The sequence below is a fragment of the Perissodus microlepis genome, chromosome 7 (assembly GCF_051167445.1).
Source record: "Perissodus microlepis isolate ML-2025 ecotype Zambia chromosome 7, ASM5116744v1, whole genome shotgun sequence".
Classification (NCBI taxonomy): domain Eukaryota; kingdom Metazoa; phylum Chordata; class Actinopteri; order Cichliformes; family Cichlidae; genus Perissodus; species Perissodus microlepis.
Window position 1 is genome coordinate 63,164,510 of NC_140467.1, and position 13,531 is coordinate 63,178,040.

Here is a 13,531-nt window from a genome sequence, read left to right on the forward strand (position 1 = left end):
CCCCTAAGAGTACTTAGTATGACCATTTGGTTTGGTTTTTCCTCATGCGGAGTACTCTACCTTGCCTCTTCATCCACCAAAGATTCAGCCTGACAGCTCTGAAGATTCTCAGCTCCTGGTTTCTCACTGCTGGGACAGACTGCAGTCAGTGAGGGGAACCCAACAAATGAAGCAATCAGCTCAGATAAAGACTACTATCTGGGCTAATTTTTGTCTTTTACCTCATCAGAGGCAACACCTCAGCTTCCTGCAGGGAAAACAAACCAAACAAGATTCTGGATTTTAGTTTCACCGTTAGGAAGTTCAGAAACATCAGAGTTTAGTCACTAACAGCACCAAGTCTGTCCTGAGTCTGACCTCATAGCAGCCGTACCACACAGGCTCAAATGTTCTTACTATGAGCGGGTGGAAATCCAAATCTCAGTCAGGAGCGGGCGCATCATCTAAAAGCTGCTCTTTTTTCTGTACGAGTGCAGCAAACCTGCAGCGCGTCAAGCCGACTGGACATTTACAACAACCAGCTGGTGACTGAGATGCTTCCTCCTGCATGAAGTATCAACTCAAACCTTCAGGAGGATTCATGCCTGCACGACATGTGTACATTAATGAGCGCCCCCTGCTGACACCGCTGGAGTAGACGGCGGGCTCAGCTGTTAGGACCTAGTTGGTCCAACCTGCACCTGCAATGTTGGAAAATGCACTCACCTGGGGAGCTGCCAGCTCGGAACGGCTGCCAGGCTTCATAAACTGTAGAAACCTGTGAGGAGGGGGCGACAGCCCATCACACACGATGATATAAAACATCATGTGCCTGCGATCTGAGACCGTGGCCGACTCACCTGAACAGCTGATGGTTTTTAGTGAGGGCTGCAGCCAGAGACGAGTCTGCGTCGTCTGACGAGCTGCTGAAAAGTGAACAGAGGCCACTTGGTTGCTTTTAATCGGAACTCTGCTGAACTGAACAACTGAACGAGCGCTCACCTCTCAGCTGCGTCTGAGCCGCTCCCTGACTGGCTGTTTGGAGACAGCTGTTGTTTTGTGACCACTGACCGATGTTCACCTCCAGCCTTCACCAGCTTGTGTTGTACAATCTAAAGCAGAGACATGAGAGTTCAGCACATGTGGTTGTTTCATTAGAACAGATAAAAGTGAGTGAGCTAGCAGGGCTGCATACCTGAGGAGGCAGGGAAGGAGCTGTAAGCCAATCAGCTGCCCCCCCAGCTTCAACCAGACTCTGCTGATCTGGGACACAGAAACAAGCACCGGAACGAATACAGTCATATGAATAAGAAGGTGCACTCTCCTTCATGTTTCAGGCCATCAGCCCGACAGCTAAAGCTCGGCAGCAATAGGATGACTGAAAAAGAACAAATCATGGCACTGCAGCGATCCAGAGCTCAACAGACTGAAAAGCTCATAAGAGCAGAAATGATGGTAGAGAAGTAGGCAATTGTTAAGAGCAGGAGGTGTTAAGCATTAATGCAAACTACCAGGTATTTTATTTCCTTTGTTTCCTGAGGGGCCACCGCAGCAGATGGATCCATGTTTGATTTGTTGCAGACAAATCAAACATGGATCAAACCAACATGTGCTGAGAGCAGTGAGCCAGAGTTCATATATCTGTTTACCGGGAGGCGGTTGGGTTTGTGCTGTCGGCTTGTTTGAGACGCTCTGGGTTAAGATGCTGTAGGACAGCATCACAGGAAGTCGGTCTCCCTCCTCCAGGCCGTCGCCTGATTTTGTGCTGTAGTAGGCAAACCTCTTCGCCACCAAGTCGTCATTCACGCAGATCTGTTTAAGAAAGGTTAATACAAACGTGATCACGTGTCTCCAAACAAGTCTGCGTGCAAAATAAAAGCTTTTTAGTCAAACTTCACCTTGATGTCACCAACAGTCACGTAAAGCTTGATAGGGGTAGAGTCTGACTCAGGTTCAAGCAGCACGGCCTCCTTTAGGGTCGATGCTGTGAGATGAAAGACGAGTGTCAAGCTCAGAGATGCATCGCACCGAAACATAAAAACTAATGTTAATGGCGTTCAAGCAGCAGCAATAACACTCACCTTGCAGCAGCTTGTGCAGGAAGAGCGTGGCAGAGCTGTCCCACCGAGCCGACGGTCTGCAGAAGAACACAAGAAAGATCTGCAAATGTGCTCCGCTGCAGCCTCTAAACTACGTGAGATGAGCTCGCCTTACTTGAGCTCTGCCTTCTCCTCAAGCAGAGACACTCGCAGGGTTGTTGGTTTGATTCCCGCCAGGTGGAACCTTTGCACCCCGAAAGGCAGCTGAAGGAAGTTCTCCATCGCCACCCGGATCCTTTCAGAGGGGATAGAGTTAAAAACCAAACAGATGCAAAAAATAAATAAATAATAATAATTATATATATGGCACACACCCCTGACATGAGTCTACCTCTCATCATTCATATAACATTTGGTAGTAAATGCAGCGCAGCTCTCTGCACCTTCACGTATAGAATCACGCAGCAGCACCTGTTTTAAAAAAGTTCTTTCTTTTTTTTTTAAGCTCCCCACAGATTTAGATTTTCAAAATAAGAGCCTAGGGGAATAAATCAGTAACGGATTATCTAAAAATGGACCTCACTCTCCTCAGATCCCAGCATCCTCCTCTGTCATACCAACCCTCTGCATGTCCTCATAAAACTCCCCTGAAGTCTTCCTATTCTCCTCCGTAACAGATAGGCCTCCTGTATTTTTGTCTCCAAACCCATAAACCAAGACTAACAGAAAAGGAAGAAAACAGGTGGAGGACCACGTAGCTTAATCTGTCACCCCACACTCACTGCAAAGAAGGAAAAAAAGAAAAGAAATACAGGTTCTCCATAGGATAGTGCCAAGAAATTATAATGTAAGTGACATCCAGAAATGATAGGAGCCCTTTTTAAAGAAAGACAAGAACATTTAAGACAAAATAATATGAGATGATGGTTATGGAATATTTTAACTGACAGATTGCGTCCGCGGTGCAGACACTGTGCACCGGTTCGTTGTGGTGAAGAGAGAGCTGAGTGTAACAGCAAAGTGTTCAGTGTTCCCCAGATACGCTGGAGGAGGTGTGCACCACCCTCTCATGCACTAACACAGTACCTCTCTTGGCACACAAAGACACCGTGAAGCTCCTTCTATCCTTCTCTAAACAGTAAACATTCCGGTCTCCGTTCCACCTCCACTGGCTCCCCCCAGGGCTGTGTGCGCGCCCCCCTGCTCTTCATCATCTACACCGATGACTGCAGATCCACACAGCTCTGTCACCTGGTGAAATATGCTGACGACACAGTTCTCCTGTCAGGCCCCTCACAGCACCACGGGCCCACTCTGCAGGAGTTTGTAGAGTGGTGTGACAGCTCCAAACTTGAACTGAACGTGAGCAAAACCAAAGAGATGGTGGTGACCTTCTCCAGTAGGCAGAGGGATCTGGCTGCTTCAGTCACCACCACCATCCACGGAAAGCCAGTGGAGGTAGTTGAGGAGTACAAATACCTGGGAACCATCTTTGACAACCTCCTGAAATTCTCTGCCAACACAGAGGAGATTCTCAGGAGGTGCCACCGATGGCTATGCCTCCTTAGGAAACTCAACTCCTTTGGAGTCAGCACACCCATCATGGTGACTTTTTACTACGCCTTCCTGGAAAGCATCATGACCTTCTCCATTACCTGCTGGTCCCACTCCCTCAGCCTTCAGAACAAGAACAGACTGCAGCGCACTGCATCAGTGTGCTCTAAAATCATTGGCCTGCCTGCCAGAACTCTGCCGCAGGTTTTCAACCAACAGGCCCTTATAATGATAATGGTTGTAGCCGCTGCGATGCTTTCGACCAAAACAGGCGCAGCTAGATGACATCATCAACATGCGCTATCGCGATATAGTCAAAATCTCTATCGTTGGCCAAATTCATATCGTTTCTATCGTATATCGTTTACATCGCCCACCCCTACTTGAGACTCCAAACACGGTAAACCTCACAAATTTCTCACGTATCAAAACCGTCTCTCTCTTTCGCTCACTCCTAAAACTTCCCCCTCTTCCCAAACAACCAGATGCCACATGTTGCCATATCATTTTTTTGATTGGTCGACATGGTACATTTTTCCACCAATAGGGAAGGAGTGTTTTTTCTTTTTTCACCAATGACTGTTGTTTTTCACTCACAAGCAAAGCGTGTTTGCTAGCGCTTAGAAAACGCCGTTTTTACAGTTTCTTCCCGGAGTAAACGCCACTGTTTTATTAAAAACAAAAAACATCGGTTTTACGTGGCCTATCAACACAATTTAAACACTGGTATACAGTTTGAAGTCCGCACGATCAACCCAAGTTGAAATGGAGACTCTGGGCCCGTCGACCCCAGAGGGTAAACCAGAAAGCCTTAAGTTGGCTAGTTATGTATCAGGCTAATGTTTAAAGCTTTCACTTGAGTAAATTAACTCATATCACTGCTAAGTAATGTTAGCTAAGTTCACAGCATATTCCATAACAGCGCTGCCATACTGCATCACACTCAATGCATTTCAATCATTTCTCCAGCGAGTTTGATAGCAAAATAATAATAATAATAATAGTTTTAAAAAACAGCATGTGTAACGTACACGTACTGGAAAATTATTTACTAGCACTCACCTATCATGCGACTAGAGAGCGCAAACTCCGCCATTGTTGTTTTCCATCAAACACTCATTAAAACAGCGACCTACAGGTATGTTAGCGCACTCATCCCCGACTGTCCGAGGGAGGGGCGGGGTCACATATTGAAACAGACACAAGGCAGCCAGGCGGGGAAAATTTGCCTCTACATTTTGCGACTTATTTCTCTATCTGATAAGAAAACTATTCAATCAGATGGTTATTTGTGGTGAATGAAATACAGGGAGTGCAGAATTATTAGGCAAATGAGTATTTTGTCCACATCATCCTCTTCATGCATGTTGTCCTACTCCAAGCTGTATAGGCTCGAAAGCCTACTACCAATTAAGCATATTAGGTGATGTGCATCTCTGTAATGAGAAGGGGTGTGGTCTAATGACATCAACACCCTATATCAGGTGTGCATAATTATTAGGCAACGTCCTTTCCTTTGGCAAAATGGGTCAAAAGAAGGACTTGACAGGCTCAGAAAAGTCAAAAATAGTGAGATATCTTGCAGAGGGATGCAGCAGTCTCAAAATTGCAAAGCTTCTGAAGCGTGATCATCGAACAATCAAGCGTTTCATTCAAAATAGTCAACAGGGTCGCAAGAAGCGTGTGGAAAAACCAAGGCGCAAAATAACTGCCCATGAACTGAGAAAAGTCAAGCGTGCAGCTGCCAAGATGCCACTTGCCACCAGTTTGGCCATATTTCAGAGCTGCAACAAAAAGCACAAGGTGTGCAATACTCAGAGACATGGCCAAGGTAAGAAAGGCTGAAAGACGACCACCACTGAACAAGACACACAAGCTGAAACGTCAAGACTGGGCCAAGAAATATCTCAAGACTGATTTTTCTAAGGTTTTATGGACTGATGACATGAGAGTGAGTCTTGATGGGCCAGATGGATGGGCCCGTGGCTGGATTGGTAAAGGGCAGAGAGCTCCAGTCCGACTCAGACGCCAGCAAGGTGGAGGTGGAGTACTGGTTTGGGCTGGTATCATCAAAGATGAGCTTGTGGGGCCTTTTCGGGTTGAGGATGGAGTCAAGCTCAACTCCCAGTCCTACTGCCAGTTTCTGGAAGACACCTTCTTCAAGCAGTGGTACAGGAAGAAGTCTGCATCCTTCAAGAAAAACATGATTTTCATGCAGGACAATGCTCCATCACACGCGTCCAAGTACTCCACAGCGTGGCTGGCAAGAAAGGGTATAAAAGAAGAAAAACTAATGACATGGCCTCCTTGTTCACCTGATCTGAACCCCATTGAGAACCTGTGGTCCATCATCAAATGTGAGATTTACAAGGAGGGAAAACAGTACACCTCTCTGAACAGTGTCTGGGAGGCTGTGGTTGCTGCTGCACGCAGTGTTGATGGTGAACAGATCAAAACACTGACAGAATCCATGGATGGCAGGCTTTTGAGTGTCCTTGCAAAGAAAGGTGGCTATATTGGTCGCCGATTTGTTTTTGTTTTGTTTTTGAATGTCAGAAATGTATATTTGTGAATGTGGAGATGTTATATTGGTTTCACTGGTAAAAATAAATAATTGAAATGGGTATATATTTGTTTTTTGTTAAGTTGCCTAATAATTATGCACAGTAATAGTCACCTGCACACACAGATATCCCCCTAAAATAGCTAAAACTAAAAACAAACTAAAAACTACTTCCAAAAACATTCAGCTTTGATATTAATGAGTTTTTTGGGTTCATTGAGAACATGGTTGTTGTTCAATAATAAAATTATTCCTCAAAAATACAACTTGCCTAATAATTCTGCACTCCCTGTACAGTTACACTTTCAAGCACTTTTAAGCACCACATCTGAAATTCAAGCACTTTTCAAACCTTGAAAAGACAACATTAAAATTCAAGTATTTTCAAGGATTTCAAGCACCCGTACAAACCCTGTAATTTCAATGCTCCCCTCTGGGCAGCGCCTCCGCTGCATTTCCTGCAGGACTGAGAGGAGGAGCGCCACCTTTGTCCCCAAAGCCCCTCTGCTTTTTAACTCCAGCCGATAAGAACATTTCCAACACCAGAAACATAAACTACTCTACGCTCTTTTTATACTGCCGACACTTTACTCCATTTTAGTCACTTACAGTTATTTATTCACCTTTCAGTCACTTTAATTTTGAAATTGTGTAATTTTAAAACTGTGTATATACTGTATATTCTGTGTATTTATTATCTCACTCTTTTTGCCTGTTTAGGCACTGTCCTTCTCTTCAATGTCATGCTGCTCTGTTGTATCTTAATTGCCCCTTGGGGATAAATAAAGTCTCTCTGATTCTGAAGTCTGTGTGTGGGAAGCCATGTTTTAGCAGTATCAGTTATGTTAAATGTGTTAAATATGAGGATTATCAGTTAGATTTAACCTGAAACCTTATATTTTATTCTGAAGCACTTAAATCTAACCAGCTTTAAAGGCGCTGCAAAGTCTAACTGAAGGCCCAACAGGTTTAAGATTACAGGCTGAAAATGTTCTTGCATGAAGCCTAAAGATATATTGTGTACACTATTCTGTGTGTGTGATATGAGGTGGAAGCAGTTTTTCCCAAGCTGCTCTGGTCTTACTGCTCTGAGGGGACGACGACTCGCTCTCCGTGGTCGACCAGAAAGCAACAAGCTTGACAGGAAACCGAGTCCATGAAGATCGACTCCACCACGGCCCGAAACCACGACTTCTTTACCGCCCAGTACACCACATACACCTGACAGGAAAGCACACACAAATCTCCTTACTCTATCAACTCGCCCAACACAGGAGCGACAATGTTTCTGACGTCTTGATACCCGTCCTTCCTCCAACGACGTATGCTTTAGCGTGCATACGTCCTGCGTGGTGTTGCGGTAGAAGAGGTTCATCTGAAAATGTAGCTTTTTGTAATGTTCTGAAGTCTCCACATCGCCGCTGAGACCCCAAATGGCACCCCAGAGACACGATGGGTTCTCCACCTGCAGAGTTCAGTTTGAAGTACACATCATCATCACTGTGCTGCATAGAAAGGTATGTTTTGCACCTCTTGATGCTCAGCTTGAACTTCACTGAAATACCTAGCTTACATTTTGACAAATTAAAGGAAAATAAAGTCTTCAGTCTTTGCATTTCATTATTACACTTATTTTGTTTCACCCTCTCCCAGTGACAAATTTCCCACGTGGGGAACTAATAAAGGCTATCTTCTCTTATGGAGGTGACAAGTAATCACACCTGAAACACCTTTGTGATAAGTGATATTTTAAAGGGTTTTAACCCTTTAGCACATGAATCATGACAACCACAATCAGGATTTTTTTATTCATTATTTTTTATTCATTATTTAGGCATGAAAAGTTTTTGAATTTCTTTTTTTTTTTTTTAAAAAAAACATACTTACTTTTCTAAGTTTTTTTTTTTATTTATTTTTTTAACATGTCCACTTAGGTGGCTACCACTCCACGGGCTGACCAGTGGGTGGCAGAGTATGAAGGGACACATATGTGTCCAATGTAGTGTTTTATGTGCAAATATACCATCAACACTGACACAAATACAAGAAAACAGCCTTTGAATAGCTGTCCACTGTAGTGACCACTATGCGTGAAAGGGTTAAATACACCAACTACATCTGCTGGGCATAAAAACTGAACCCGTGAGCCACGTTTAGCTAATTAAAGCAGTAACACAGCCATTAAAGGCTCACGTACCTTCAGAACAGATATTTTCACCATTTCTTTATTTCGTCAGTCTCACAGCAGCGACACTGGAAGAAAACGGTCGGATTTAACAGATTTACCGTTTCTCGAACGTCAACTGTTTAAACTTGAGCCCCGTTAGCTAACGTTAGCTCGCCAGCTACGCTCCGTTTTACTGAAATTTCAAATGATAAAAAGAAGAAGAAACATTTTTCAGTCTTCGGTTAAAACAACTTTTTTCCTGTAACTTGTTTCTGTTTAGCGCAGGTCGAACGTACCTGTTTGTAGGAGAAAGCAGCAGCGAGTGTAAGGCGCGAAGAAAAGCAGACGTAAGGGGGTCAGTTCCGAGTCTGACCGGTAGAGGGCGCTACGGTGCCAGCCTTTTCCTTATTGTAAAAATTTAATTTATTTTGTATTAATTTTATCCATTAAAATATGTTCGTGTATAAAACATGATTGAAGAAAAGGCTGGGAAATTTACCAAATAAATTCCAAGAAAAAAGCTTAATAATTTACAAGAAAAAATAAAATTAATAAATGAGAATAAAAAAAAGATTAAGAAATTCCTATAAAATAATTTTAATTTAAAAGAAAAAAACGCCATAAAACCCGATTCCCTAAGAGGAAAAACCCACAAAAAAAACGTTAGAAAAAAATCGTAAAAAAAAGGGGGGGGAGGCGGAGGGGGATCTAGGAGAGAGAAAAACACAAATATTTTTAGCACGCATTTTGTCATTTTTACACTGTCCGATGACAAAAGAACTTCCCTCGGGATAAATAAAGTTCTTATCTTATATTATCTTAGGCCGTGCAGGTGCGCTCTTCTTCCTGTCCTCCAGGGGGCGGCGTGGAGGTGTATGTCCGTCATCTGAACAACGGCAGGAAAGGAGGAAGAGAAATGGGGGAAATGCCATTACAAACTGACATTGAATTACTGGGCAAGTTTACAAGGACATGGTCAAGATCATCCGACAAAAACTGTTTTCCAACCGTGCTGGGATAAAGAGAAAGGTGAATTGAAGAGCTTTGGGTGGACAGTGGGACAGAAAGCAGCTGAACTTAATCTGGACCTGATCAACATAAGTCAAACAGCACCGTTGCCTACAATACCACCATGGATGCTCCCTGATGCAGTAGCAGATTTCACATTGTTAAACAAAAAGAACAAGGAGAGGGGTTTCTCTTACATTCACATACAGCGCAGGAATATATTAATCAGTATTGTAGTTATGTCAAAATCTACACAGATGCATCAAAGAATACAGCCAACCAAAGCGGGATAGCATTTATTGTTCCTGAATTTAATATCAAGGTGGGGAAAAGGATCAGTGACGATTTATCAGTGTACACAGGAGAAATGGTTTCATTATTGTTAGCAGTCCAGTGGATTGAAGAAACAAAACCACTAAGCTCTGTGATATGTTCAGACTCAAGCTCATCACTGGCCAGTCTGCAAGACAGTCACTCAGACTGCAGACTGACATTCTGATAGAGATCCAGCAAACATTATTCAGAATAATTATGATGCGGCTTGTGGTCACATTCGTATGGTTACCAGCACATCATGGAGTTAAAGGAAATGAAATGACAAATAGGACAGCAAAAGAAGCAACAAGGAGACCGATGGTAGATATGGTTATTAGTGTTAGTGGGACGGAGATCAAGAGTAGAATGGGATACAAAATGAAGGGAAGGTGGCAAAAGCAAGGGGAGGAAGAGAGGAAAGGGCGATGGTTTTACAAAATCCAATTTTTTGTCATTTCGGTCCACACTCCACACCAGCTGGTGGCGGTAGTGCACCAATTTGCTGTTTGCCAACTGCCAATAAACCCTATAAAGAAGAAGAAGGAGGAAGCGAGTTAACGTTATGGAGGCAAACGCGAACCCTGGTCGCTAACGTCCTACATTCATCCAAGTCAATAAAGGCAACTTTAACCCGCTGTGGTGCTCAGCTGCATGGAGAACAAAGCGCCTGTGCTGCTTAACGCGGTTCCTCCTTACGGACACATGATCTGCAGCGACAAATGGAGAAATTCGTCCTTCATTCAGGGTTTGAAAGGTAAATAAGCCCCACGAACCCGAAGTAATAAACATTCACCAAAAATCAGACGAGAACCCGCCTTTAACGTTTTATTATAAAAGTACTGACTTTTAATACTTTTAATGTTGTGTTTTTTGATGCCAGAGTTTAATGTTAATGTTCAAATATGATGATAATAATATTTTCAAACAAATTCATGCTCTCAGAATTTATTATTAAACTTAAGCTACACTTTTTAAATGATATATTCATAAAACTCATAGTATCAGATATTTGGCCTAAAAATTGAATGACATAGCTTAAGTAGCTCTGTAAATATAGCTATTTGATTTCATCACAAAAATCTGTATTTTATGAGCAATAACAGCAGAAGGCTGAAACTTGGCAGTTTTTCTCTTATTAAGATGTGAATAAGTGAGGTGGTCAGACTGGAAGCATTTGGTGAGTTGACATAAAGTACAGTTCTTTAAAAGCGCCATGTCGATGTGCAGAACCCAGCTAAACAGCTAAATTTCCCTGTGTTTAAACTGTCCAACAGCACTCCTGAGGTTCAGTACGGCGAAATACCTCAGTCACTTTATTACTGATCAAATGAATGATGATGATGACGACATACAGACAACGGTGTAAGTTCTATGTGCAGGCAAATTCAGCTCCTCTTCAGTTTCAGTTAAAGCGGCTTTAATTGCACACCGTTATATACTGCCCCCTTGTGGTCGTCTGACGAGCAACGTAGAATGCAGAAGCCGCATGTTGCATGTAATGATGCAGTGTCAGTCAGATGTTTGTAGCTGTGGGTGTTTGGACTTTTAAAGCACTTTTAAGAAATGTAATGTTTGCTTTTAGAGAAGGACTGGATGGCTCTAGTAACAGTATGCTTTTAGCACTCACAGATCCGCAGACAGTGAGTGCTTCCCGTTACTCATCCAGTCTGAGGAAGCTCTGGCTAAAGTGTTTGTGTATTTAGTGCAATGAATTTGCATCTGCTGCAGATGGAGGTGTGAAAATCATCTTTGAGACTGAGCTCGGAGTGGCAGATTTCCTCCTGCCCAACAAAAGCAGTGTCCTCTACGTCTCTGAGTGTGACATCATCGCAGGAAGCAGCTACAAGAGGAAGGTGGTTCGCTACAGGAACGTAAGTTTGATGTGGAACCTGGAAGCTTCTCGATGATGTTCAGGTTGATATTGGAGGCGCTCCTCGTGTTTGTTTTCAGGCTGGGAGCAGCTTCCAGGAGCTGGTGTTGGTGGAGAAGACCAGACTCAGCGAGCAGTACTTCCCCGCTGTGCAGAAGTTTGTGGTGTTTGACCTCGGCCTGTCTCTGCTGCCCATCAGCGGGCAGACCGACGCCTCACAGCTCATCACTCAGATGGTAAGATTTGGTGGTAACTCTGGGTTACGGTACATAAAATCATTTTGCGTTGTTTTTCTCTATGATGTCACATTTTGTAAATGTGTGTCATAAAAATATTGCATTAAGTTCATTTTTATAGACAACGGTCTGCTATAAAGAATCATATCAGTGAGAGCTCAGTATTAACACAACATGAGGGGAATTTCTTCATACATGACTTTTTGTTTTACAGAGACATAATGAAATATGATGAAAACATCTGTGAGTCACAGGCGCTGTAAACCCTGCATAACAAAAAGGATTCAAACCAATCAGAACAAAAGACACAGATCAAAGCTGGCCTTTTTTTTAAATTTGAGGCTTGTTCTTGTTGTCTCCAGGTTCACGGGGAGGGTCGGGAGAACCCCTTCAGGAGGAAGAGCTCGTCCCGCCTGCTGGACCCTCTGGTCCTGGCTCTGGTCCAGCAGATCCCCGGGGTGGGAAAGGTCAAAGCTCTGGCGCTGTTGCGGCACTTCTCCAGCATCCAGCAGCTCTGCAACGCCTCCCCCGCCGAGCTGGAGCCCATCGTGGGCCAGGCTGGCGCTCAGCAGATCCATAGCTTCTTCCACAAACACACTGCCGGGACCTGAACAGCTCAGTTCAGATTACAGTGGCCAAAATCCAGCCTTGAGACTGAAGTTCCTGCAGCATCGATTCACACTGAGAGACAACAGTCCTGGTTCCCAGAGCTGAGATGTCTGCATGAGGAGGCTGAAGAAACTCAGTTTTTACTCTGGCTTGCAGTTGCTGGTTAGGTTGAAGCAATAAAAACTGCACGGTTAAAATGAGGTAAAGGTTGGTGTTTGGGGGAGAATAACCCCTTCGCAGCAGGAATCCTGATCCATCTCACTAATAGAAAAAAACCTTAGTGGATCAGGTTTAAATTAATGAGTAAATCAGGATTATTTGACACCCCAGGAATGAGAACAGTCACTGGACGATCAGGGCCATCGCTCCTGATCAGAGCCGGGTGACCATGACCTGCACAGCAAACAGCACTTTTCACAGCGGTGCCTCAGGTCAGGCACGCTCCTCATCTTCATCGACATTCACGGTGTTTGCGTCCTGAGATGTGTGAGAGAGAAGGCTTCCTGCAAACTGCCTGACGTGTGTCACTCTAAACCAGGCGCCAGGCTGGGCTGATGCAAGAATTACTCGCACATTTGTGTCTCTGAGACGACGGTTTACAGCGCAGCCTTCAGCGTGAGCAGGAAGCGTTGGAGGCAGCGTTAACCTAACATGTTGCCCGGTGTGTTCCCGTGTGCAGGCGCAGGGAGCACCTGCAAACTGTCACTGGCCACAGAGCTGAGCATGAACTAATTCCACGACTCGGTTCATGTGCCGATTTTTACTCTGCATTATTTATTTTGACCTGAATGGATGGTTCAGTTTTAAAGGACAGACTCGGACATCAGTTTGCCTCCTGAGCAGAGAAAATGTTCCAGATTTTGAATTCATGCAAAACTGTTTTCTACGACTGTGAAATAAAAATAAAAACAAAGTTTTGCATTTTTTCTTTTTATTGCTTTAAAAATACCTGAAAGTATTATTCTGATGAAATGAGCTGCAGATTATTCCTCTGTGTGACCAACTCATTTCAGTCTGAGGATACTAATAAATGCACAGACTGCATATGTTGGGGTGTGTGTTACACTGGACTCTTTGAAATTTGGCACACTCGACTACATTAATATTTTTAACTTTATATTTATATTACCTTTCTTCTATATATTTTCAAATGAGCTAATGACAATACTTTTGAAAATATGAAATGATGTC

General features: G+C 43.6%; 2 protein-coding genes across 8 annotated transcripts in view; one reads left to right on the top strand and one right to left on the bottom strand.

Annotated features, from left to right (window-relative positions):
• tdrd12 (tudor domain containing 12) overlaps positions 1–8,698 on the bottom strand; it is a 34,988-nt gene extending 26,290 nt beyond the window's left edge. For 2 of the 7 annotated variants that reach the window (XM_084936600.1, XM_084936596.1), the window contains exons 1-14: positions 8,599–8,672; positions 8,333–8,495; positions 7,439–7,600; positions 7,220–7,356; positions 2,194–2,313; positions 2,061–2,116; positions 1,878–1,963; positions 1,629–1,791; positions 1,175–1,242; positions 982–1,091; positions 840–905; positions 706–757; positions 222–247; positions 61–126 (exon numbers count right to left, since the gene is read on the bottom strand). In XM_084936600.1, the coding sequence (XP_084792726.1) occupies positions 61–126; positions 222–247; positions 706–757; positions 840–905; positions 982–1,091; positions 1,175–1,242; positions 1,629–1,791; positions 1,878–1,963; positions 2,061–2,116; positions 2,194–2,313; positions 7,220–7,356; positions 7,439–7,600; positions 8,333–8,356 (1,136 nt within the window). In that variant the 5' untranslated portion in view covers positions 8,357–8,495; positions 8,599–8,672. The other 5 variants (XM_084936597.1, XM_084936593.1, XM_084936595.1 and 2 more) reach the window with 4 other exon arrangements.
• A 1,439-nt stretch (positions 8,699–10,137) lies between these two features.
• On the top strand, positions 10,138–13,253 carry faap24 (FA core complex associated protein 24). Its single transcript, XM_084936601.1, has 4 exons — positions 10,138–10,379; positions 11,354–11,496; positions 11,576–11,731; positions 12,094–13,253. The coding sequence occupies exons 1-4, from the start codon at positions 10,277–10,279 to the stop codon at positions 12,340–12,342; spliced, it is 651 nt and encodes a 216-aa protein (XP_084792727.1). The 5' UTR covers positions 10,138–10,276; the 3' UTR covers positions 12,343–13,253.
• Positions 13,254–13,531: the final 278 nt, after the last annotated feature.